General features: G+C 43.5%; 1 protein-coding gene across 1 annotated transcript in view; it reads right to left on the bottom strand.

Annotated features, from left to right (window-relative positions):
* The window catches only part of LY75 (lymphocyte antigen 75), a 94,499-nt gene that overhangs the window by 12,776 nt on the left and 54,186 nt on the right, over window positions 1-27,537 (bottom strand). Inside the window, exons 20-32 of the mRNA XM_077319958.1 lie at window positions 25,819-25,895; window positions 23,538-23,674; window positions 21,763-21,868; window positions 18,837-18,997; window positions 17,375-17,504; window positions 15,644-15,876; window positions 13,706-13,874; window positions 11,394-11,558; window positions 9,784-9,906; window positions 7,771-7,965; window positions 6,757-6,977; window positions 4,276-4,450; window positions 1,722-1,886 (exon numbers count right to left, since the gene is read on the bottom strand). Coding sequence (XP_077176073.1) covers window positions 1,722-1,886; window positions 4,276-4,450; window positions 6,757-6,977; window positions 7,771-7,965; window positions 9,784-9,906; window positions 11,394-11,558; window positions 13,706-13,874; window positions 15,644-15,876; window positions 17,375-17,504; window positions 18,837-18,997; window positions 21,763-21,868; window positions 23,538-23,674; window positions 25,819-25,895 — 2,057 coding nt within the window. The remainder of the gene's footprint in view (window positions 1-1,721; window positions 1,887-4,275; window positions 4,451-6,756; window positions 6,978-7,770; window positions 7,966-9,783; window positions 9,907-11,393; window positions 11,559-13,705; window positions 13,875-15,643; window positions 15,877-17,374; window positions 17,505-18,836; window positions 18,998-21,762; window positions 21,869-23,537; window positions 23,675-25,818; window positions 25,896-27,537) is intronic.

Genomic DNA, 27,537 nt, shown 5'->3' with positions numbered 1-27,537 from the left:
CAGTAGCAATAGGGAAATGTTTAAGAGTTTGTATTTCAGAAGCTTACAAAGCAGTTGGTAGGAGTTGGTAGGACTTTGCTGGAGGGAATTACTACACGTTCTGTCCATGGGGCAGCTACTAATGTCTGGATAGGTTGAACAAATTTGTAAGGCGGCCACCTGGTTGTCTATCTTGACTTTTATTTAGCATTATAAGCTGAATGATTACAGTTCAGCAGATGCTGCCTTTGGAACAAGTGGTTTATTGCATGTAGTGGATGCAGACAACTGTCACACCGGGGACTGACTGACTGCTTTTTTATGTCCCATCAGGGATGGAGTCCTAGAGCCAGGGGAGAACAACCATTGGTATTCACTGTGAAAGGTCCTTCTCCTTGGGCTCTAGGACTCCATCTGGCCCACACTGGGTGTCGTCTGCTTTTCTTATATGCACCTTAATAGCAAGTTTTGGGTGTTTGTCTGAATTGAAATTAAATGTGAGGAAGGGGGAAAATATCTTTGGTTATAGTCTTTAGTGTGGGTTCCTTTTTCTGTTTTTTGATGCTCTTTCTTCCTTTAAAAAAAAAAGTGATTTGTTAGGTTGCTGTAGAGGTTTACTCCTGAGCTACGGAAGTTTCAAAACTGAGGAAAATAGGTGGTTCTAGCAAGGAGACAGGAAGAGGTTTTTTTGGTCCTGCCATCCTAGCAACAGAAGCGAGAACCACCCATCAGGGATGGAGTCCGACAGCCCAAAGAGAATAAGCTTTCACAGTGAGTACCAGTGATCATTCTAAAGAAAACTCTGGGGGGCTTTACGCACCGGGATCTTTGTTGCAAATTGGTCACTGAATGAAAAATCGCCATTTAAAGTAGTGGAATTCGTCGTTATGCATACCTGCCTTTGTAGTGGAATCCAGTTGCGGTTTGTAGCGTTTCCCACAGGCTTCCGGTCTCGGCAGAAATCGCTAGAAAGGAAGCGCTATTGCCAAGCTCGTCCCACCCCTGGCCGTCAAGCAGCCAATGGGCAGCCGTTAGCATGCTCCCAAACAGCCCCTTTCCCTTTAAGAAAGGTTTAAAAAAAAAAAAACAGACCCATAGCAACGAATCTGTGTAGATTCGTTGCAACGGAGAGACCCATACAGCTGCCTGGTGTGTTTGAGCTGTCGTTTGATCGTTTGATCGTTGCCACGCTTCCTCCGAGTGTAAACCCCCCCCCCCCTCACGGCCCGATTTTCGGCTGAATGAATGTTTAAAAAATAAAGGGAAAATACTTCTGCAAACGTGCTTTTCTGTGGTTTGTGCTTAGTGACTAAAGGGGAGGGACTGAAGCCGGGGAAGCCTCTAAACAGAAAGAGGCTCGCTGGTGCGTTTATCCCCGCTCGGTCCGAGAAAAAAAAAATGGCGAACAGTTCGCCGGAAGTTTGGAGGACAGGCTCAGGAGGAGGGACTTTGAAGAAACCGCAACAATGTTAACGCACAGGTCTTTATCGCTAGTGTTGCAGATTGGTTGCAAGAGTGTATCGCTTTCCGGAGGGTGAATCCACTTTTTGGGATTCCCCTGAAAGCGCTACAATGAAGCGCTTTTTGCGGATCGGTTTCAGGAGTGTTGCAGATTGTCAACGACGTCGTGCGTTATTGCAAATCAGTAGCGTTTTCAATTAGCAACCATTGTGCTATTTTGAAGGCGTGCAAAAAGGCCCTGGATGTTCCTTAACAAATACAGTAACAGAAATGAAACATACCAAGCTTCTGGCAGACTTTTTCAGCCTCTTCAGCAGTGTATATTGAAAAATTGTAAAATTCTACATTGAATGCATAACAGTAATCATTATATTGTATCCACTGTGATGATCCACTAGTAGTTTTTGGACAAGTTGTGAAATCTTCAATTTGCTTTGATGGGCTTTCTGCATGAAATACAAACACTATTATTTTCACCACTGCCATACATGAGACCTGTTAACTGATTAAAGCTTATTGTTCAAGGTTTAAAACATATTAAAAAAAAAACCCTGTGATGAACTACAGTTCAGTCCTCTGAGACATCATATGACCACGTCATAGGAAATCCTGATGCGTTCTTTATCTCAGTTGGAAGCACTTACATACACAGAGTTGTGTAGGAATTTCTGCAGCCATCAATGCTAGTGCTTATCTCCATCCCCATCTAACTCCCCACCACACAAAGGGAAAGACGTGGCTGTGTAGAGCACTCAAATATTCATAAGAACATAACATAAGGATATAAGAATATCTTCCACTCCTGCTGTATGGGGAAAATATGTACTGGATTAACAACAGTCCCTAACTCAACAGGACATAGCAATATGTCCCTATTGGCCTTTAAACTGAGCTTGGCTCTTGAGATAAACTAGTGAAAACAATGAAGTGCACAGCCATCTAAGTGAGTGAGCACAAGGCACTCTGTTCAACTTATTGGTACTGATGGCTGAACTCATGATGTATGATCCTGAAACTCAACCCCTCCAAGACGGAGGTCCTGTGGCTGGGAAGTAGGGGGCGGGAACAGGAAGCGCATTTACCCACCCTGGCAAGGGCGCATATTACCATCGCGTCCCAGGCCAGAAACTTAGGTGTGACCATTGATGCCTCCTTGACTATGGAGGCGCAGGTCAGGAAAGTAGCCGGCCAGGCATTTTTCCATCTTCGCCAAGCTCTGCTACTAGCGCCCTACCTGTCCCCCGAACACCTGCCACTGTGATCCATGCAACGGTCACCTCCAGATTAGATTTCTGTAACTCGCTCTACGCGGGCCTACCCTTGTCTCTGATCCGGAAACTCCAGCTAGTACAAAATGCAGCTGCTAGGGTCCTCACCGGCACACCTTGGAGGGCCCACATCCAGCCTGTGCTGAGGCAGCTGCACTGGTTACCAATTGCTGTCCGGATCCGGTTCAAGGTTCTGGTTCTAACCTTTAAAGCTTTACGCAGGCTGGGACCCACATACCTGAGGGACCGCCTAGCGCCCTAAGCCCCCTGCAGGGCTCTGTGCTCTGCGAGTGAGAATCTTCTGGTCGTTCCCGGCCCTAGGGAAGCACGCCTAGCCTCGACCAGGGCCAGGGCCTTTTCGGTCCTGGCCCCCACCAGGTGGAATGAGCTCCCGGGAGAGCAGCGGGCCCTGCAGGCCCTTTCAACGTTCCGCAGGGCCTGCAAGACGGAGCTCTTCTACCAGGTCTATGGTTGAGTCTGGGGCTGCTGTGGTACATCGACTGCTCTCCCCCGGGCTTCTTCTTGAACATCGTTGACCTCCTTCTCCTCCACCCCCTCTTTTTTTAGGAAGGGGGTAGGAAGGGGATCTTATTATTGTGCCGCCATGCTGTGACATTTTAAAGTCTGTTAATGCCGAGTTTTAATGGGGTTTTAAGACACTGTAACCTGCCACGAGCCATTTGGGAGTGGTGGGAAATAAATCAAAATAATAATAATAATAATAATAATAATAATAATAATAATAATAATAATAATCATCATCATCATCATCATCCTTGTACTAAAAAAAAACCCTGGCAAGTAGCAGGCCACACAATAATAGAAAGCTGCATTCTAGTGCAACTGCCTACAAGAAATGTATAAATCCTGGGTTGAATCTAAAAATCTATCAGAGATCTTTTCCCCTCCCCCCTCCTTCCCAGCAGCCATTTCTGACTCCAGAAAAGGTAATTTTCAAGGTTGTTGGACCTGAGTGGAAAAGAAGCTGCATGAATTGGTGGGTTGCAATGAGAAGGGAGGACTTGCCCTGGATGGTCCAGGCTAGCTCAATCTTGTCAGATCTCGGAAGCGAAGTAAGTTCAGCTCTGATTAGTACTTGGATGAGAGACTAGCAAGGAAGTGCAGGGTTGCTATGCAGAGGCAAGAAGTATAAACATCTCTTGCCTTGAAAACCCTACAAAGTTGCCATGCCTTGGCCTTGACCTGACAGTACTTTCCAGCACCAATGAGGAGGGAGACAAGATGGAATCGTCCTTCCTGCCTCTCCTCTCAATGGAGCTTCCACACAGAACCCATATCCCTGGAAATCCGTCTTCCTGATTCTGAAAATCACTGGTGGGTCACACACACAAAATGACACACTTTCAATGCACTTTGCAGCTGGAAACTGGAAAATCTCCTTGCAAATAGCTGCTGAAATGGATTGAAACTGCATTGTTCAGCATGCATGGAAGTGCCAATCCGTCTACAAGTAACCAAGCAACCCTTCTGACACACAAAGAGGAAAAGAATGTTTCAAGTGACATTGTGGTTCATGATACAAAACCAGTATTGAATGCAAACTTACTTTCTAATGGGAAGTAGCAAATAGCTCCATCAAGAATATCTGTGCACTTCTTATGACTCCAAAACCCATTAATGTTCAAAAAAACACAGTTTCCAGGAGTCTGTGAGGACTCATATTCCCAGGGTTTGTAATCAAATGAGCTTCCATCAGACCATTCAAAATCAGACTCATTCATCTGGAAAAGAGGTAGTAAAATTCAGTCTGAATGAGGGTTGGTATTACTCTTTCTTTTAAGAAGCACTAGGATAAATGGGCAGCATGGCTAGTATTGTTGAATTGGGATTGCCAACACTGAAGTTTGTCAATATATAGGGCTTGTTACAGTCATAGTCACTTTAACAGATGGGCACAAAGTAGACAGCAGTGTAGGGATAATGCATTAAGACCCAATCTAAACAGACTTCACTATTTAATAAAAAGGTAAAGGTAAAGGTATCCCCTGTTCAAGCACCGAATCATGTCTGACCCTTGGGGTGACGCCCTCTAACGTTTTCTTGGCAGACTCAATACAGGGTGGTTTGCCATTCCCTTCCCCAGTCATTACTGTTTACCCCCCAGCAAGCTGGGTACTCATTTTACCGACCTCGGAAGGATGGAAGGCTGAGTCAACCTTGAGCCGGCTGCTGGGATCAAACTCCCAGCCTCATGGGCAGAGCTTCAGACAGCATGTTGGCTGCCTTACCACCCTGTGCCACAAGAGGCTCTTCACTATTGAATATAGTTTATTATATAGTTTTGGATTTAATAATCCAAAATGACTGATTGATTAGGGTCAGGAAGACTAAATACAGCGAGGATGATGAATCCAAAATCTCTCATTATGTCATTCTATAAAGGTATTACTGGAACATTTTCTACATAGGCCACCTCCCCCTGAGCACTGGTAGGGAAAAAGGCAGATATCCTCAATTGGGACGCAAAACAGAAGTGGCAGGTTATGCTTAAATAAAGAACATGCTTGAGGGGAGCTAATATGTTGCCAATCCTTCCTACATTTTCTTCCCAGCCTGGCTGTGATCCAGTAGCAGAGCCAGGCTGGGTAAAGGGTGCTTTTTTGTTATTGGTGTCAAGTCACAGCTGATTTATGGGGACCTGTAGGGTTTTGAAGGCAAGAGATGTTCAGAGGTCTCAATCCTTTTCCTGCCTCCAGGGCTTAAGCACCAAAATGTAGCAGAGCAAGCTGTGTGAAAGGGCAGACTTTAGCTCTTCTCATTTGCATGTTCCATCCTCCTTCCCATTTTAGACAGGCTGAAGTTGCAGGTGTGATAGTGAGGGGATATTGATCCAGGCTGCAGTCCTGGACTCTGTTCTTAAATTCCACTTATCATGGAGAGACTTCCAAGTAAACATGCATCAACACCAAGCGCAATCCCTTGACGACCACACTAAGTGATGTGAGAATGAAATAGAAGGGTAAAAAAAAAAAAAGTGTGTGTGTGTGGGAGAATCCTAACCAAAACTGAGTTGATTTCTACTTCAGGACTAATCTACAAGTTACATTGGCAAACTGGGTTGAGGTTCCCTTCCCTGGATCATACACGCTTTCTCTGCAGCTATAGAGCAGCTGTTGGAAACAGTCAATGTTAAAAGTCTTCAGGGGCTCAATTCTGTTCAGAACTGGAGTGCAAGTGGAGGAGAATGGTGTTTTTCCATGGCAAAAAGGCCACAAGCTGGAAATCATTCACCTAATTTTGAAGCTGCATGTGCTCAGAATATTCCATTTATAGCTTCAAAAGTTATTATGCAAATAAATCCCTGTTGGGGTCATTTAGGCTCTGGAAAACACCAGGACGGAAGGCAGGATACCTGACACCACAATTATAAGCAGAACTTGGCTTCTGGTTTTCCACTGTGGTTCCATCTCTGTAGAATGGGCTCCCTGAAGAGGTGAGGGAGGCCCCCTCCCTGGAGATATTCAGGAGGCACTGCCAAACCTGCCTATTTGTCAGGGCCGGGGGTAGGTAAGCTGGCAAGATGGCATCAGGCTAGTAGCATTTGCTCATCTCGCTCCCAAACCCTGTGTTTCATTTCCGTTATTTAGGTCCTATTTAGGTATCTTTTATCTTTATATGTATCGAACTAATTAAATTAAGATGGCCTTCTGGAGATGGCTAATTTTAACAGCTGGCAACTTAAGAGCTGAGACATATCAGGAGATACTAACAAGCATTTGCTCTGGGCACCTGGACTTACTAGCTTACGTTTAGCACACTAAGCGTCTGACAGGGTTTTTGAGGGGGTTTAAATGGCAAGGATCTTTTAATGGGGAGGACAGGGGTAGGATTTGAGGTTTGTTATTCCATTTTTGGTTTTAACTGAGAATTCTTAATTATCTGTGGACTGTAAAAATGCTTTTCTCTGCAACTGCTTTGTCAAGTCCCAGGAAGCTCAGCCCAGTTTGCCCCAAAATGTAACATGTAGGTTAGCCCTCACTTATAGCAAATTTCCCACCCCCCTTCTATTAGCACAGGCCAAACTTACATCATGACTGGATAAACCAAGCCACAGGGGAAATCCATCGTGCTTTACCACGTCTTCTAGAAACAACTGTTGCGATTCACTGTGTATGCTAGCTAAATCGCTTCCATTTTGCTTGCACTCTTTCCATGCGTCGTACCAACTGAGCTTCTTTTGAAGAATCCAGTATATATTGTTTTTATATAGTTGCTTCTTAGGTTGCGGAGATTTGTTCTCTTTGGGCCCTATTTCAATATGAAAAGTATGACAAATGTTACGTCGCCCCTGTGCTCGCTCAATATGTTTTGCTGCCTGAGGCCAGTTTTACTTCTACCTTGGACCTTATTTATTAGTTTTACATTTATACACCATTCCCTTGAGGCTCAGGGCAGCTTATAGAAAAATATTGAACAATTATAAAATAGGTTTTAAAACTCTAAAACTTCAAATCAATCCCACTTATTCAACCTCCAGACTACCTCCTCTTTATGGGAGCTAGATAGATGGGGGCCATATAAGTTCTTAGAGAAATCATTTGTCATTTCTAGGCTTTAATTGTAGGCCTGGTGGAACTGCTCTATTTTACAGGCCTTGTGGAACTGATTAAAATCCCTGTAAGAAGGAGGGCCCTGATCTCATCAGGTAGAGCATCCCTTGGAAATGGGACAGCTAATTCTCCACATCTCTGGTCTCTCCCAAACCTCCAAAAAATCCCCTCCTTCTTACAATTGGCTCCTATTTTTGTTGTGCTGTTAGTCAAAATAAGGGCCAAGCTCTTATAAGAGAAAAACCCGATAGAACGTGTGTGGCTTGTCACTCTGTTTTTGAGGGCCAGGAAAGAGGGACCAAAGAGGACTAGCTTCTATAGCCCCTGGGAGATGAAGGAAACAGAAGAGATGGGTGGCTGGGAGGCTAGCATGGATGGGCGGGTGGGTTACTGCCCTCAAAAATCCACCACTTGAGGGAATGGTTACAGCTGGCCTCATGGCATGTCAGTAGGCATTCTGAAATGCAATCCAAAATTCATACACCACTTACCCATTTCCATTTTACAGACAAGAACACTGTAGTGATGAAATCGCATGGGAATCCACTTGTCAGTGTAATTGTAAATATCCCATAAGCCATCCAAGTTAACGCCGGCAACAAAATTATTACTCTTTATATAAGGTCTCCCTTCTCTCCATTTATTGAAAGACAGGAAAGATTCATCATACCACTTTAGAAGTGTATCTATGGAAAATACAGATTTAAAATTCAGCTAGTCCAAGTAGAAAACCTCTTCTTATACATATCTGCCGGGGGAGGCATATGGAATCCTTAAGATATTGTCTGCGGGTGGATTTTCAGACAGAGAGGCCAGGATCATCTAAATATTAACTCAACCATAGGTCTGACTAAACAGCTCTTTTAAATCCCGCAGGGCCCTGATGTCATCAGGCAGAGCATTTCATGTAAGCGGGAGGATATCCCAGACTCATTCATAAAGCAGCGACCCAAGGTTCACCATTACATTTATTTATTCAAACTAGCTTTTCGACCATGGACCCCCAAATGGAGTCCAGTTCCTCATTTAAAATAATGTAATTGTAAAACAAAACACAAACAAATGAAATAAAACCCTCAAAACACAGCAACCAGGTGAAACTCAATACGATATAGAATAGCATGATTCATTCAGTTCATTTCATGAAAACCCTGAGTAAACAGAACATTGTTTAACCCAGTGGTCCCCAACCTTTTTTAGGCTGGGGACCGGCAGGGCATCGGGCCGCGGCCGCAGGGCCCGCGGCCGCGCGGGCCACGCCCACGCTTTAGGCCGCGCCCGCGAGCCGCGCCCGCGAGCCGCGCCCGGCCGCACCCGCGGGCCGCGCCCGGTCGCGCCCGCGGGCCGCATCCGCGGATCGGGCCGCGCCCGCGAGCCACGCCCGGCCGCGCCCGCGGGCCGCGCCCGCGAGCCGCACCCGGCCGCGCCCGCGAGCCGCACCCGGCCGCGCCCGCGGGCCGCACCCGTGGATCGGGCCGCACCCGCGGGCCGCGCGGGCGCGGCCCGGCCCTGATTGCCTCTCCCCGCCCTCCCGCAGTAAGTAGCTTCCCGGGCCGCAAGTTTGCGGCCTGGGAAGTTTTTTACTGCGGGGGGGGCGGGGGGAGGGAGCCGCGGCCCGGTGCCATGGCCTTTGCGGCCCGCTGCCGGGCCGCGGCCCGCAGGTTGGGGACCACTGGTTTAACCGATGTGCCCTTAAGACTGTGTTTCTGTGTAATGGGTAAACTACAGCAAATTTCACAGCAGGAAGCATTCTAGCTATATCAAAGTGAAATTCTCAGCGCCTGTTACTATTATAGAAGTTCTGCTAGAATTGCACATAGCGCCTTTGTATTACATACTTAGCTTAAGAAATAGCAACTAAATCATTCTGCAGCAAAACAAAATTTGGAAGGTTGAACAGTTTTAAATTTAAACTTTTTGGTGAAAAAACTGTATTCTGTGAAAACTCCTTTAGGATGTCAAAAAGTCAGTGTGGTATAATGGTTAAGAGCAGCGGCATCTAATATGGCGAGCCAGGTTTAATTCCCCACTCCTCCACATGCAGCCAGCTGGGTGACCTTGGGTTAATCATCACAGCCTTATAGTACAGTTCTCACAGAGCAGTCCTCTCAGATCTCTTTCAGCCCCACTTCCCACACAGGGTGTCTGTTATGGGGAGAGGAAGGGAAGGTGATTGTAAGCCGCTTCGAGACTCCTTTAGGCAGTGAAAAGCAGGCTATAAAAACCAACATCTTCTTTTCATTCTTGTAAGAACTATTTCTGCTACAATTTAGACAGCCTTGAAGAAAAGGAAATTTTCCAGAGCACTTCAGCATAGCCTCTATTTCTGCTAACTGTTGTAAAAAGCCATTTATTATATGCATATTTATTTTCGCTAAACCAAATACAATCATTTCTCTCTGCAAACGGAAGCTAGCTAGAAATACTTTTATTGCAATTTAGTCTCTATATGTTTAAGTCAGACATGGACATAACAACAGATATACAAATAACTTAAAACTTACCATTCTCATCATAAAATAGACCCAACCATACCCAGTGAGCAAGGCCACTGAATGTCTGAAGCTGCTCAGCAACAAAAATATTCTCTTTTTCATTCTTGATACTCAAGACAGAGGCATTGACATCTAAGGGGAGGAATTTTAAAGAAGTCATAATTGAATAATTTACAGTGAACTTATTGACACTTTATAAAGTTAACTGTCTTGATCCTTTGCTTGCTTTGTTAAGTGATTATGAATTTGAGAAAAGAAACAAAAAATATCAGAATGCCATTCGCTTTCTTACTTCTGTGGCTGTAGGATTGCCCATCTATCAACCAAAACAAAACTACCAGGGAAGTGCAGAGAGATAACTAAGAACCAAACTAGGAGATATTGTGGCTGTGAGTCCACCAAGGAGATGTGTCACCATTTCAGATTTCTTTTTTCATTTAAAATTGCCATGGGGCCCCAAAACTGCAGGGGATGAGGTCTCATCTAATTTAATCCTACGAGAGCATTGCCACTGGGAGACAGAGGGGTGAGGGGCTCTATATACCTACCAGTAGAAGCTAGAAGGCAATGAAACCCAATAGTTGTTGAGGCATGCCGGCTCACTAACTACCGTTTCCACATTGGAGGTTTTGTGCTGGGCTGCAGGCTAGAGTTTGAGCCCGGGCAGGTTGCCCTGCCTCTTCCTGCTCCTGCATGGGGAAGCATATGGCCTGGGGCACCTAGTCCACCCTGGGTTTGTGCTCCCACACGGGAGCCAGGGTAGCGAAGTTCCCAGTGTGGAAACGGTCTAAGCGTAGTTAAAATAGATTATGGATTGCTATGAGTCCTGAACTGATCCAAAAGCAGGATTGCAAGAGCAGCAACCAAGAGAAAGCTGCATGCGTGACTAGCAATATAAAGGCTAGAAGGTAGTAAGAAGCCATGATGCTCAAATGGGAAAGAAGTTTGTTGTCCATACAAGAGGGGCAGACTGTCAGCAGTGATCAGATGCTTTTTGGCTGCCTCCCCAACACTGGATACTGCTTTCTCCCTGTAGGTCACGAGTGTTTCACTGGGGAACAAACTAGAACTTGAGTCCATATGTCTGCATTCATACATCCTATGAAACTGCAGTTAAAATTATGCAAAGTTAATAAATCAACTTTAGATTAATCACATATACTATAGTTAGTTTAATGAAATCATGGCTTTGTGTACTGTCTGAACTGAGCCTGTACAAGGAGTGCAAACAAAGCCTGAGAAAACTAAACTAAAAAACAATCGAAGTGCTACAGCTCTCTTACAATAAATGGCTTAGTCATATATTAGAAAAAAAAAACTGCAGGGCTTTCAGTCAAGGTATGTGGTACACAACTGTGTGGAAAAACAGGGGCTGTGTGACCAAGGTGCTCAATGAAACAGGTGCAGTAACACCCATGACTATGTCTCAAGGAGAGAAGAGGAGAAGGCTTGGCTAGTAGAACTGGCTGCTTGCTACCTCCAATATTCTGTACAGAGCCTGTATTTGAGAACATTTGTCTATAAGCAGATCTGCATCTATCCTCAAGTCTAAAAGCAATTTGAAATATCATACGACCTACAGAAATACAGAGGGAAGAATGTAAATAGAAATTACTTACTCATTGTCTTGCACAAATGGTGGATTTCGTTCGATTTCATTTCCTTCCATCTATCCTTTGTTATTATGAATGCGTAACAACTGTTTTGAAATGGTATCCATGGCGTATTTTTAACCTTGTGTGGACATTTAATAGAGCTATTTACTTCTGTTTCCTTTGCGTTGGCTGAAAAACAACAACATATCTCTAAGGCCCTTTTTAGCAGCTCAGGCATCTGTCAAACAGAATAGGTTTGTGTAGGATGCACACTGATGGATATATACTGACCGGATTTTTACCACTGATGTCAGTGAGGTTCCTAGTGCCGTCTTAGGCGGTATGTGATCTTTGCCAGCCGGTGGAAATTCAGCTGGTTTGGTTAATGCAAATAGGAATGCAAATTTAAATTGAAAAGAAGCTTTCAAATGTGCCTTGTGAATCAATTTTTGAACTAAAAAATGTTTGCCGACTGAACTAGAGGACCGCTTTGCACTTCTGCAGGGTTTTCTGTCTAGCTTTCATTATGACACCATGGATGACACACTACTACTATTTCCTGACAGACGTGCTACATCTGATGCCCATAAAAATATGGTAATGCTTTTTGGATTGCTAAGAGCACTCCAACCTCTTTAATTCTTGTTTGAAGTGAACAGTTAGGTGCACAGAAAGGGTTGGATCTGGGCTAAATTGGCAATTTCCACTAAATTTCTTTCCCTCACTGTAAATCCCCTCCCCCCGTTCCTTGGGGTCCTGGCTCAATGAGCTGTAGAATGTGAGAAGGGAAGCAGGAAAGTCCCACTCTACTGCTAGATGACCCTTGAATGTATCTGAACAAGGCCACTCAGTGCCATTTGTTCTCTCTTGCCCCAGAGGGACAGACCAGAACAAATGGGATGAAATTAATTCAAAAGAAATTCCATCTAAACATCCAGAAGAAATTCCTGACACTTAGAGCTTCCTTGGGAGGTGGTGGGTTCTCCATCTTTGGAAATTTTTAAACAGAGGCTGGATAGCCATCTGACGGAGAGGCTGATTCTGTGAAGGCTCAAGGGGGTGGCAGGTTACAGTGGATGAGCGATAGGTTTGTGAGTATCCTGCATAGTACAGGGGGTTGGACTAGATGACCCATGAGGTCCCTTCCAACTCTATTATTCTATGATTTCTTTGTCCCTCTTTTTTCATATTGGACATTTCCTACCTTCCTTCTCCTCTTCTGGAACCTGGATGGTGGATGAAGACTATCTTTTGACCCGGTTACTAAGTTACATTCCTAAATCCCCTGTGTTCCCACTGCTGCCGACTACCATCTGAAAGACGCTTAGTCATAAAAAATACATGCTATGTCAAAACCCAGAAAATGTGTGCAGTTTTGACACTTCTATTACCTTCTACCCTTTACAGGTTCTAGCAGGGATAGAAGTCTCTGGAATGCAGGAAAGTAGGAGAAAGGGGTGGGGGGGGGTGACCCCAATCTTTATAGATCAATTAGAGGTAACTGACAATCATCTCATTAATTTCAATGTTCAACTTCAATGGTGTGGGGAGAGGGGCTTAGGATGGCAGGTTTCTTCCTTGGCAGGGCAGACTGAAGCGCTAAATTGAAGGTGTGCTTAGTCCAGAGCAACAACTGTTTTGTTTCTTTTAAAGGACGAACATTGCCTGGACTTTTTGAATAGGAGGAGATTCATCAATTATTGTTAGGGCAGAGAGAATTTCACTTCAGTTTCTAACTATGATATCGCTTTAACAATGTAGGCATTGACACTGGCTATGGGTAACAAACCCGGTTTCTTCATTCATTCATTCATTCATTTAGATTTATATACCGCCCTCCCCGAAGGCTCAGGGTGGTTTACATTAAAACTAGTCAACGATACATGAAACGATACATAGCTGTGGCTTGCAAGTGTTTTCTGAGAGAACCATTAGTGTAACCATGATTTGATGTGCACATGCAACTTCAAACTCTGGTTGATGCTGACCAGATAAGGTAAATCAGAATTCATTTCAGAGAATTCCGGGAGAAGGGGGAGTTGCGAACCACGATTTGCAGAACCAGAACTAAGCCTGAACTTGTTCTCAGTAGTCCATTGGAAGCTGTGTATGGACATTTTAAATACATGTAAAACCCACATATTCTATATCTAGTTGAACATAATGAAATAATTTATTCACAGTTTTTCTATATGATCTCTCAAAGTACTTTCTGTTGTCTGTAACTAACTAATTAATTATTGGGCTTATATGCTGCCACTCCCTGCTCTTGACAGATGAAAATGCAAATTAAACTTGATTAAAATAATGTAAATTAAAAATTGGACGATCCCTACTTCCTGGTGAATAGCAAACAGCTCCTGGTTTTTCTGCGTCACATTCAGTAGTTTTCCAGAATCCATCACTGTCCAAATACACACAGTCATCTACATCTTCATCTTCTTCTTCAGACCAGTTACTTAAACTAACATGTTTTCCATCTGCCCACTGATAGTGAATTCCATCCTAGTGGCAAAACCATAAAGACAAACCAATAGCACCATAAAACAACACATTACTCCAAAACTATTTTGTACATATGGACAGTGAACCTTACACCAACCCAGATATTTCACCTGTAGATTGCAACAAAGATCAATCAAAGTCTGCTACAGGGACACATTACAGGTGTTTATGGAGACCTTACAATGATGCTGTGAATGGCATTGGTTCTGAACACAGGATGCCTAAGTTCAAATCCCTGCTCAGGTATGAAGTTTGTAGAGTGGCCCTTGGCCAATCTCCATTGATTAGAGCATAAACAAACATGATGACAACCAGCGAAAGATAAATCATGTGGATAAGTGACAAATTCAGATCTGGGTTACGCTAAAAGGGGAGAGAGGAAGTAACCTTTCAGTACTTGCTGTGTTTTTTCTAACACAGCTATCAGTCATTATGATTTCAAAAGAAATAAAGACATGTCTTTTAAAAACAACTGTCTTTTCCCTTATACTGCTGATGGAAATGAGAAGCCTAACTTTCAAGGAGAAAAAACCAAGGTGGGGAGGGATTCAGAAGGTTAAATGCTGACTCTATTCCCTCACAAAGCCCAAATTAGGATAATTGCTGCATGTACAATGTACAGAAATGTGAGATTATGATGTTACATCTGTTTATGCCCGTAGCCTATTCTACCTTGCAGGGCTACTATGAAAGTAAAATCACCACAGGTTGGCTCTAACCAGCTTTCCACTCATGAAAAAAGAAGAGGGAGTCTCTTCTGATCTCTAAGAACGCTATGTTGGAGGTCATGAGGGCTGCACAGATAAAAGCTCTGCAGGACGGAGGGTGCAGTGAGACCAAAAACAAATATTAGCTGCATCCAACCTAGTATGAGCCTCTTGAAGGGAGAGAGGCAAGTAAACTGAGTATCTTCTATTAAATTATATTGTTCATAATTGCTCTTGGAAAGTTGTTTTTACTCTTGTGGGTATAAGGTAACAGATCTATGCTTGTGGGAGCCAGTCATATAATGATATATGTCTAAAAGGTAAACTCTGCAGTTGCTGCCACTGTCACAGTGATCCACTGGGTCCCAACACTGTTTTTCCACACAGTTGTGTACCAGGTATCTGGTTATAAGCCCTGCATGAGTTTTTCCTAATGTATGGCTATGCAAGCTTTCCATCTGCAATTAAGAGTCTCTTGAGATTGTTACGTGCTGATTTAAATAGGACCGAATTAACTTTCTCTGGGTTGCAGCCATTAGCTTATCTAAAAGAGCAACATGTTTATTATTAGCAGCATCGTACATTTTAAAAACAGAGAATGGCAGGAGCAGCAGTATGGTGGCATTTAAAAAATCTTAAATGTAAAAGATTTTCCTACTAGGCTGGGTCCAACAATCTGCTAGAAGATGAATTTTCCTTGTTTTTCTTTCCTTCCAGCTGTCCTGAGTCCAGAAAAGTTAACCCCAGAGTCATGGGTTCTAAATGGAGGAATAGCCACTTTGGTCTGCAGGCTGTATTGAGGAGTGAAAAGGGGTCTAGATTCATTTAGTGGAGTGCTAGAGTGGATGAGGCTAGAAAGCTGATTGCACCCTCTTTCCACTCTTCAATTCGTCCCTTTGACCTGTATGGCTATGATTCTACCCGGGTATTTCAGCTCCCAAAGACAAGAAATGTGGGAGAGAGGGAAAAGTGTGATGGCTGCACAAATGAATCACTGGGTACTACCCAATGTTTCCTTTAGCATTTAGATTATATGGGTTGAAAAGAAGAGATAAACCTTACATCTTTGCTGGACAGTCCAATCCACAGCTGATAATTATGCTGGGCAGCTTTAGCAGCAAGAAAAGCCTGCTGATATTGTTCAGTGATGCTAACCAGCTGCATATTGTTCAGCTGGCACTCCTGTAGGGCATCATACCAGGTAAGGTTCTTCAGAATTATGATATATGAGACGTTTAAGTAGCTCACAGTGATATTAGACATTTCTTCTGTTTGGTTCTCGGCAGGCACGGCATCTAATAAGAAAACCAAATATGTGAACAAGAAAATGGCACCACTTGTCACACCATTTTCTGTGGTATTTTACATATTACAGCATTTCATAGCAGTACTAAGTACATTTTATTTTCTGGGAGCGTGAAGGAATTCAATGCGTATTAAATTTACTTTGGCAAATACTTAGCAAAAAATTCAGAGCTGGTTTACTTAAATGCCAAACTATACAGTTAAATCCCATCACTTTTTTTTACTCCATCTCATCCAATTTGCCTCCTTATTACAGCTCACATGGATTTTGCTCATGGTCCCACAAACCCCCAGGATAGCCTTTTTTAAAAAAAGGTATTCAAAGCCCCTTTTCTCCACAGAAGAGTTGGCTGGACCCAAGCCACGGTTTGGTGTTCTATAAGTCTTGGTTTTGAGCATTTCCTTCTTTCCTCATTTGGATTGGTTCTAGGGCCCTTTTGTTTCTCCCACAGCATACTTAATAAGCTCAAACAAAATGGATCTATGTGCCCTGTTGGAGAAAACAGTGTTGCTTAGAGAGTGTAACATTGTTTTCCTTACTTGCGCTTCTCATCTGGTTTGAATGTCCAATGTGTTGTGGCAAACAAATGTTTCTGCTGAGGCCATGCTGCTGCTCCCCAACAACGGAACAACCAGAAAAGCCATGGATGACATCATTGCCCTTGTGGCATGTGCCCTAACCTCCAATGGGACGCTCTTTCCCCGCCTCACTATAACATCTTTTAATTGTAGACCCTATCCAACTAGACTTTGTCTGCAATACCGTCTGTACCCTAACCAAAGCTTCTTAATCTGTGTGTTGTGAACACATCCAGGGTTGCATAACTGAATGTGGGGGTGCAAAATAGGCCTACTCATGCATACTCCCTCCCATGTGTTCCTGTACAGAAGATTGACGATGAATTATATAAGTGCTGTACAGGCTCCTAGATGCTCTCCTCCACAAGACAAACAAGCCCAGGAAGAAGAAGAATTGGTTATTATATGCTGCTTTTCTCTCCCGAAGGAATCTCAAAGCGGCTTACAGTCGCCTTCCCTTTCCTATCACCACAACAGACACCCTGTGAGGTGGGTGAGGCTGAGAGAGCCCTGATATCACTGCTCAGTCAGAAAAGCTTTATCAGTGCCGTGGCGACCCCAAGGTCACTCAGCTGGCTGCATGTAGGGGAGTGCAGAATCGAACCTGGCTTACCTGATTAGAAGTCCGCACTCCTAACCACTACACCAAACTGGCTCTCTCAAGCTACACAGGGCAAAGGTTTAACCCTGCCTTACAACTATAATCATCCTTCTGCTTCCCTGCCCTGGAGCGGCTATCTCCAGTTTAAAAAACAATGGAAAATATGTGGATTTTCTGTCCTCATATCCTGTTTGATCATACTAAGTATGTACTGCATACACACCATGAAGGGACTGTGAGCCTTGTTCCCAACTCACTGCAGATTTCTATTTCATCCTTACACAGGACATTCAATTAGGAATGCTCACCTTTCTTCCTCTGGCATATAACCAAAGCTTGGGTATCTGCACAAGAAGTCAAATTCCAGGCCCCAATGTACAATGAGTCGGGGTTGTTCAACAAAACACCACATTGGTTGGTCACATCTTCATTAAATACCTGGAGGGGAATATAGTACTCTTTGTCGACAATCCCAACTTATTCCACAACCATATGGTGAAGCAATATTGCATTCATTACATAAAATGAGCAGAATACTGCCGGCATTATCAACAGAAAAACAAGGAACCTATCCAAGGCAATATTCCTGTTCTAAGAATATATATATTCAATTTCAATGCAGTTTTTATATATATAAAGAATCAACCATAACGGTTTCTAGATCATTTCCATTTTCAATATATTTTCTTCAGTGGTTGAGACCTCCAATATAAGATTGTTGTAACAATAGTGAAAATTAGTCAGTGTGGAAAAATCCTATAGTATTTCCTTATATTAGTGTTTTAATAATATCAATAGGCCACCGGCTCAAAGGAATCGGGAAATGTTAGTCAAATACTGACTAACATTCCCCAATACCTTTGAGCCGTTGGCCTATCTGAGGATCTGATAACCATCTTCAAGTATTTGAAAGGCTACCATATATAGGATGGAGCAGAGTTATTCTCTCTTGCCCCAAAGAGATGGACCAGAACTAATGGGATGAAATTAATTCATAAGAAATTTCGCCTAAACATCTGGAAGTTCCTGACAGAGCGGTTTCTCAGTGGAACAGGATTCGTTGGAAAGTGGTGGGTTCTCCATCTTTGGAAATTTTTAGAGGCTGGATAGCCATCTGACGGAGAGGCTGATTCTGTGAAGGCTCAAGGGGGTGGCAGGTTACATTGGATGAGCGATAGAATTGTGAGTGTCCTGCATAATGCAGAGGGTTGGACTAGATGACCCAGGAGGTCCCTTCCAACTCTATGATTCTATGAAATGTTTACATCACTGCCCTCAATAAAGGAGATGAGGCAGCTTTAGAATTATTTTAATTGTGATAACTAATTTATGATTGCAATGCTAGGATGATAATGATTGTGTTGTGTATTTCATTGTTTATATATATATATTGTTACCTGCCGTGAGCCACTGGGGAAGGGCAGGCTACAAATAAATAATAATAATAATAATTAAAATGATATGTGAATATAAAACAAAGCAGTCAGAGCAAGGTAATATAAACAGATAATACACACTATATACAATGGTATAGCTCACAGTCTGATTCCCTTTATAAAAGCAACTTCCTGAACCCTTTCATTATAACAGAAAACTATTGCCATTAAAAATGTCCTTCTGAACAATTCTGTTTTGTATAGGATAGGATGCAGCATGGCAGAACCTGACTACCTTAGGCAGGCCATCCTACAAGGCAGGGGGTCACACCAAAGAATGTAAGCAGGTATTTTACTGAAATTATAATGAAAAAACAGAATCCCAACAACTTACATCGATTAAAATCTTCCTCACCCTTCCCCGGATCAATGGGTGGAAATTGCTGTACCGTAATTCACTGTCATCTGCCCACTTGCTTGACTGTGCCTTCACCACAAACTGCAAACCAATCCAAATGTCTTTTGGTAAACCGGGAAGCAAGGATGTTATGAAATCTGTTGAGTAGAACAGATCTGCACATTAGTATTAGGCAGACAGAGGCTGCACTGAGTGTCTTGGGTCCTGTCTAGGATTTTTGCAAGTACAAGGAGGAGGCACAATGCCGGCAGAGAGAGGAATCAGAGAATATCGCCCTCCTCTTATACCTATAGAAATTCTAGCAGGATCCAAGCCAACGTATTGGTCTCAACCCCTTAGGTTCATGCAGGGTCTCTTCCTCCTCTGCTGCTGACAGCCATAATCAAAGCAAACATCCTGGTTTAGAAAATCCCCAAGTCCTGTCTCCAATTTCTTGTGATGATCAATTTTGGCACTATGACACATTCCTTTCCCAATAACAGATACTGAAGCAGGATTCAACCTTTCAAGGCCATACTTAGCTAACTTGCAAGACTAAGTCCATTTATGCACTGGAGACTTCATGCCAGGCTGCAGGCTGGAGTTTTAGTCGTGGCAGGTTGCCCCACCTCTTCCTGCACCCACATGGGGGAGCATTTGGCCCCGTGCACCTCATCTGTCCCCGATTTGTGCTCCTGCATGGGAGTTGGGGCAGTGAATTTCCCAGTGCATAAACGGTCTAAGTTGTTCTCTGTTTCTCTTTTCTGAAATGTTTGAAACTTTCTGGAAATTTTGGAAACCAGGGAGAGAGAAAGACTATTTGGAGGGGGAGAAAATGAAACCTACTTTCCTTCATACTACACAGGTGGATAACTTTGTCCTAAAAAGCAGTTCATATATTTCCCAAAAGAGAAAATAATCCAAAGGAATCTTCCTCCTTGATGCTCCAAAAGTTTTCCAATTTCTCCGTTGGTAAAACTGGAAATACTTATTTCCAAATACTTATTTCTTGGTACTTCTTCCTCAACTCACAATCTGTCTTCTTCCTCAACTCACACACTACCATGTCTCCATACTGTATCACTGTGATCCCTAGTTATGTTCTCCTAAGAATGGTAGGTTTGTTTGTTTGATTTAGAGATGGACAAATACTTCAAAACGTTTTTCTCATTTGCCTCATGAACAATCTTTTGTGTTAGTTTTTCTCATTTTGGTATTTTTATGGAGGATGTAGACCCAGGACTTCCCCAGGACCGTGAAATTGGTACTTGGCTAAGTGGGGCATTTCAAACCAACTTCTCCAGAATTCAATCCGTCTCAGGTACAAAAGGAGATTGGGCCAAATGCCAACTGAGGCAAGGATTAATTGGGTAACTAACATTCTGTTAGTCTTGGCTCTTTAAAATGGAAATTACAAATCACCCACGTCATAGGGTTTTGTGGAGGTAGTAATGATCATAAAACTGGACTGTGTGATAAAATGAAGAACAGTAAATCATCTTCTGCTTGGCTGCATCGAGTGGTAACATTTATCTTCAGATTTTCACGATTAAAAGCCAAGTGATTATAGCAGTGGTTCTCAACCTTCCTAAGGCCGGGACCCTTTAATAAAGTTCCTCATATTGTGGTGACCCCCAACCATAAAATTGTGCAAGTGCTCTTTCACAGAAATTAAACTGAAACTGACCAATGGCATGAAGAGCCATTGTTCATGATTGTATATAAATTATTTTCTCAGTTCAGTTCTGCCTCTTGTCCCACCATGCTGATCTCGCTCTTTTCTGCCTGCAGGAGGAGTGGCAACAGTGGAGGCGCCCCCTCAGCCAAGCTGCTTGCCCTGCCGCAACCCCTGTAAAAGGGTTGTTCGACCCCCAAAGGAGTCCCAACCCCCGGTCGAGAACCACTGGATTATAGGTATACTAGTAACAAAGCCCATTTTAAAAATGAGCTTTGAAAGGGGAGGCAGGCAGGAGGGCTACCACAGAACGTGGCAACACAACATGGCACTGAAGCTGGTTGTCTTCCTCTTGCTCCCTGGCAAGCAGGAGGCCTGTAAGCACAGGAGACCAATCATGGGAGCTGGATCACTAGGATCACCACTACGCTCACAGTAGAGCGTAGCCGACTGGCCTTCTCATGCTCTCTGGAAAGTGGGAGGCCTGGGAGTACAGTGGCCCAGCCGGCAAGCTGCTCAGGACAGTGCAGCTAGTCTTCTACTTGCCTACAGTCCCAGCTTACCTTCTGCTAGCTCAACTTGCAGCCTTTCTTGGGCTTGGCAAACCCGCCTAGGGGTGATTGGGAGCCTTGGCTGGGACTTGCCTCCTCCCTTCCCCCGACCCCCAGAAGGTACACCATGGCATTTCCCAGCCTTGGTGAGCCTGCCTGGGGTGTGGGTGGGAGGAGGGTCCCAGCTAGCACTCCCCTTCGCCCCAGGAAGGGTTGCTGAGCCTGAGAAAGACTGCACCAGCCCTGGGAGCAGTCAGGCTCTGAATGGCGGTGAGCGCACCAGAGTGCTCCTGAGCTGGTCTGTTGGGGGCGGGTGTGAGCAAGGCCGGCCCAGTCAGGACCCACACAACTTTGCTGTGTGCGTCCTGATTGGGCTGTAGTGTTCCAGGGACCGGAAGCAGAGGCTGGACTAGCTCTGCCCAGGAGGGCTCTGCGCAAAGACTTATACAGCTAAGCGTTAAAGATATGTGAACCAGTTCTTAGATGAATATTTACTTCATGTCAAGAGTAATCAAGTCATTGGGTTCACAAAGATGTGCTTGATCCCGTTCTCATGGCAGCATACCCTATTCTTCAGGGTCTGTGGTAGTTCTAAGGAAGCTTTAAGAATGCCGGTGTCTGCATCTCTCTGACAATATTTAAAATACCCAATGCATACCTAGGTTTTTAGGATGGAATATGAAACTTTTCCTCCTACCTTGTTCAGCTTGGCTTTGAATTGAAGGAAGAAACCCTCCAAGACTTTCACATCGTTCTTTTGCTTCTTTAAATGTGACATACTGAGGGGTTATGGTTTGAAAGCACTGAAAAAGATTTTTGTTTTTTGAAAGACACTGTCATGATGGTATTTTTTGAATGTACTACTAACTTAGATGCTTAACATGATTCACAGTTCATAGCACATAAATTAAAGAAAAATACTGTGCCAAAATCTAACAGTTGCAATTCACTGCACTTCTGGCAACACTCATCAAATTGACTTAATGACTGTGGTATGACCATGCTACCAGCCGTAAATGGAAGCATACTTTCTCTCCAGACTTCCTCCAGTTCACAGTCCAGTCAGGAAGCTGGGGCAGAAAGTTGCTAAATGACCCTTTCTGGTAGCATGCCACAACCTCCAGGTAAAATATGCCCACTCCCTCTCTTTGTTTTACCCGAGGTCATCACTAAAAGGACGTGCTTCATTCACATAGCTGAATGCAAGGCTATAAGGAAGTATGCGGCTCCTTAGTTAAACAACTGCATTTCATCAAGGCACAAACTCAAAGTAACTAAAAGACAGGTACTAGCAAAATAAACAAGTGAGAAGTTACTGGCTTACAATCTTTGGCATCAGGTGTTTGTGGGTTTCATGGTGCCCCACCTCAGGACACACCTGCAAACATCCTCCAGTGTCCTAGGGTTCAAGCCTGCCAGAACATAAAGCTTTCAATCCTTGCGGGAGCTCTCAGCATTCCGCAGGGCCTGCAAAATGGAGCTCTTCCGCCAGGTCATGGGGTGAGGCTGCATGGAAGATCTGGCCCCCCTGACAGCAGCAGTAGTGTACTCCATCTGGCACCCTCTGTCCTGCCTCCCCCTAGAGTGGGTTACCAAGGGGTAGAGTAGATATGAACTGACTTTTCACCACATCTTGTTCTATTGTCTGGGGATTTATGTATGATATGTTTTATAGTATGTTTTTATTGGGGTTTTATATGTCTGTAACTCGCCTCGGGCCTCCGGGGAGAGGTGAGGAATGAATGAATGAATAAATGAATGAATGAATCCAGAGGTGTAAAAAGTCAGCACATTCCCCCTCTAAATGGTAAATGATTTAAACAGCATCTTTCCCATCCTCTGCTCCATCACAGGGATGCCAGTGCACCCTTCCTTCACCATAACTGTCACAGCATATTTTCAGGTGGGTAGTTGTGTTGGTCTCTAGCAGCAGTTTGAGTCCAGTGGCACCTTGAAGTTTTATTCAAGGTCTATAAGTTTTTGTATATATGCACACTTCTTCAGAAGAAATATGCATGCACATGAAAGCGTATATTAAAACGTTGTTGGTCCTCAAGGTGTCTCTGGACTTGAACTATGTTCTACAGCAGTGGTCCCCAACCTTTTTGAGGCGCCCGTGCATTGCGCATGCCGGCTGGGCGCAAGTGCCGCGCATGCCTGATTTTGGCCTCACATGGCGCATGTGTGCATGTGCGGCCTGGCTGGCATGCACAATGCGCGGGCACGGCCCTGATTCCCTCTCCCCCCTCCCGCAGTAAGAAGCTTCCGGGGCCGCAAGCTTGCGGCCTGGGAAGTTTTTTACTGCGGGGGGGGGCGGGGGGGGAGCCGCGGCCCGCGGGTTGGGGACCACTGTTCTACAGCATGTTTTGCCTAGTTGCTTCTTATCAACAATGACTTCACAAGCAAATTTTCAAATACAGTTTTGAAACGCAAAAAAGTAATAGTCTCAATGGATTACGTTTTCTTTTTTACCTTATTCTGAAAAACTTGCCAGTCACCAGGGCACTTTTTTTTAGGCGGTTTATAATCTGGATCATGTCTTTCCAAAAGTGATGCGTTGTATCTCTCACAAATGAAAGGGAGTTTCAAATTACAGTTTATACTGGGGTCTGTGGGAGTAATAAATAATTGAATTTACCCACATTGATAGTATTTACATTAGCACTCGTGTCATTGCCCACACTTTCAAAAAACCCACTTTGGTCCAACTATAAGAACACAAGCTTTGCATGTAGACGGTCCCCTTGCAGGTATCAGGAAACACCTTTCTCTGCCCAAGTCTCGTTGAGATTTATTGCTAGCTACAGTAGAAGTTTAAAGAGAAGGCAAAAAGGTACAGCCTGATCTTGGCAGCTAAGCAAGGTCAGTACTTGGATGGGAGACCATGAAGGAAGACTCTACAGAGGAAGGCAACCTCTGTTTGTCATATGCCATGAAAGCCCCTTGTTGAGGTCACCATAAAATGGTTGTGGCTTGATAGTAGACATTCAACTTCACAGAGAGGAGGAAGAAGACAACGGACACAAGTCCCCCAGGTCTGGGCTGCTTGGGGGGAGGAGGGGGAAACAAGAGAGCTTCAAGTCCACTTGCATTATTTTACTCCAAACACAGTGCAATGCAGGCTTGCCCTGAATCCCATGGAGTACAAAAATTTTATAAGTGAATAAAATCATACAGGGTGTTGAGGTGGTTCTGATTAATTCTGGATCCAATTTCCAGATGCTGAAATCCAGTGGGGGGTATTCTTGGTGAGCCAGCTTGGTGTAGCCACTTCCCCACATGCAGCCAGCTCAGTGACCTTGGGCTTGCCACAGCACTGATAAAACTGTTCTGACCGAGCAGTGATATCAGGGCTCTCTCAGCCTCACCCACCTCACAGGGTGTCTGTTGTGGGGACAGGAATGGGAAGGTGACTGTAAGCCGCTTTGGGACTCCTTCGGGTAGAGAAAAGCGGCATATAAGAACCAACTCTTCTTCTTCTTTCTTCTTCTTCTTGAGGGGAGCCCAATGATGTTCCATTTCTTATTATTGTAGGAATTCATTAACTGTACTCCGCAACTCGTTGGACCCTGTGTGAAACAGGATGCCGGAGTATTGTGCCACTGATTTGATCCAGCAAAGCTCTACTTATGCTTTTATATACTGTTAGGGGATGTGAAAAAATATGGGATGTCAGTGCCTCAGGTGTTGAACTGGCTGTACACAGTTTGGGAAATTATATACACACACATATAGGTGTGGATCTTTAATAGCTTTTCTATGGAATGCTGCTTATTTGCTGCTTACTGTTCTTGGGGCCTCCAATCCCTCCAGAAAAGGATTTGGGGGCATTTCCGGTTCCTGTAGATGGAAATCCTTACATTTATGAGAACACTGCTCTATATTTAAGCCATTATTTTCTGAAGTAGGACAAAGAAAGCAGCATCCAGATAATGTCAATGTTCCTTTTAACTTAAAAGCAAACCTCCAGTGTTCATAGTTGCAGGTATTATGTTTTAAAATATCTGGGAAGTTAGTGATTTGACAGTGTGAGGTTGCATCTGGTAAAACCTTTGAAGAGAAAAAGGCACTCTCAGTAGAAGGGGGCCATCTTTAGATCTATTACATAGTTCCTTGCTTTACCCCATGACTGGCAGAATTATGCAGAAGTCAGAGCTATGTGCAAATTTATCTTTAATTTGCATACTTTGTGCAGGTCGTAATTCAGTTTTTCTTGGCACAGAATATGGGTTACTGTAGTAGAAAACCAACTTTAACCTACTGTGTTTTTAACACACAATGTAAAAAGCATATACAGTTAGATGAAAGTAGTTAAGGCACATTCCATGTAAACCATCCTGAGCCTCAGGGGAAGGCAGTATATAAAAAATAAATAAATAAATAAATAAATAAATAAATAAATAAATAAATAAATAAATAAATAAATATTATTTCTAACTGAAAGTGCACAGCACTGGGGACCTATTTCCCCCCTATGCCCTGCAAAAGTTGTGTTTGTATTGAAAGGCTGTGCATTCCTGGTGATGCACAATCATTCCTAGCCACCAAAGACCACCATTGGCGTCCCAGTTGTGGTTGTCTGAAATCTGAAGCAGTGCTCCACTTCCATAAAACAAGATCAAGTATGAGTCTATTTGCATCTTCCTTTAAAAAATTATCCTCAGATTAAAGCAATGCTAAAGATTACAACAAAAATTTATGGATTATGAAAAAAAACCCTTTCGCATTCTAAAATAAAGCAGAACTCTCTTACCTCTGTACCTGGTTTGATATGAGATATGCCAACAATCCCTGAATTGTTGGTTGTAGGAATCTGAATATATTGGAAACCTAGACATAATGAAGAAATCAAACACACTTTGTCTCATAAAATACAGTCTATAACACAAGAATTGAAATAACTGTTGGTCGGGATAAAAACAGAAAAACACAGAAAACAGATTTTATTTCCAGTTTGTCCCAGATCTCCATACTGAGCTTTGTAACTACTAGACACTACAGTCCAGTCGTTCTCGTTATTTCTCAGTGCACTGATAAACACTAACCAAAAACTGACCAACACTAAGCTTACGATAAGTCTACAATCTTGAATTTCATTTTATTCTCAAATTTATATTTTGCCTTCCTGCCTTCAAGTATCCTTCAAAGCCACATACCTAACACGGTGAGACAAGTTACACAATGCTAAGAAACTCTCAGTGGAGCAAAGAGTAGTAATTTTCTTTTTGTTTAATTTATACATTTGATTTTTATTGACATTTTTGTTGTTGTGGGTTGGTGTGCTACGGATAAGTGTTGCTGTGAATTCTTATTCAGTGCCTTCTCAGTGCCTCCTCAGATGATTAAATGGGCTCCATTACATGAAAGTTTATTCAACCATAAATGTTGGATGCAGCGTAAAAGGCAGGCGAGTTTTGCTGCAACCAGCAAATCTTCTTGGAATTAGTCTTCAGTTGGCTTTGTATTGGGTGAGATCCAGGAGTAAATTTCCACAGAAGAAAGAGGATAGCGATTTTCACCAATTTTGCCTTCTTGCACTAGACCTTTGTCTCCTGTTTCATGATCTTTGAGGGTTCTTTGGTGTAGTGGTTAAGAGTGGCAGCTTCTAAGGTTTGACTCCATGCTCCTCCACATGCAGCCAGCAGGGTGACCTGGGCCTATTCCGCACGCATAGGATAATGCACTTTCAATGCACTTTAGAAGCAGATTTTCCTGTTCCACACAGTAAAATACAGCTGCCAAAGGACATTGAAAGTGCATTATCCTATGTGTGCAGAATGGGCCCTGGGCTAGTTACAGTCCTGTTAGAACTGTTCCCACAGAGCAGCTTCTCTCAGGGCTCTCTCTCAGCCTCTCCTACCTCACAGGGAGTCTGTTGTGGGGGGAGGAAGGGAAGGCGATTGTAAGGTACTTTGAGATTCCTTTGAGCAGTGAAAAGTGGGGTACTAAAACCAGCTCCTCTTATTTATAACCAAACTAGCATTACTGAGAGAACTATTATGGGTTGCAGCAGGAAACCCCGCTTTGGTGACAGAAATTACTACTGTCAGCAGGGATTCTGCATGAGATCTAATCCATTGTTTTTGAATCCACCCCTTCAACTGAGCCATTCATGAGTGGTAATATAGTCCAACAAAAATATTAGCATGGCGGTTTATTCTGAGATGCAGGGCCTAACTCGTCAATATGCTTGGAGATACTTTCATATTTTTAAAACGTTATGAAGCACAGTAGGCACAACTCAAGTTGTGGGAGGGTGGTGGTGGTCAAATCTTCTCCTTGAAATAGTTTCTAGATCTAAAATTGTCTCAGTGTTTCACAATCAATACATGTACTGATTGTGGAGGAGGGGGAGGGGCTGTTTTTTATATCCTGTTTTTCACTTACAATCACCTTCCCTTTCCTCTCCCCATAACAGACACCCTGTGGGTAGGTAAGTTTTTAGAGAAACTGCTCTGTGAGAACAGCTTCC

This window comes from Paroedura picta, chromosome 2 (genome assembly GCF_049243985.1).
Source record: "Paroedura picta isolate Pp20150507F chromosome 2, Ppicta_v3.0, whole genome shotgun sequence".
NCBI lineage: Eukaryota > Metazoa > Chordata > Lepidosauria > Squamata > Gekkonidae > Paroedura > Paroedura picta.
This window is presented reverse-complemented; position numbering and strand designations above follow the sequence as displayed.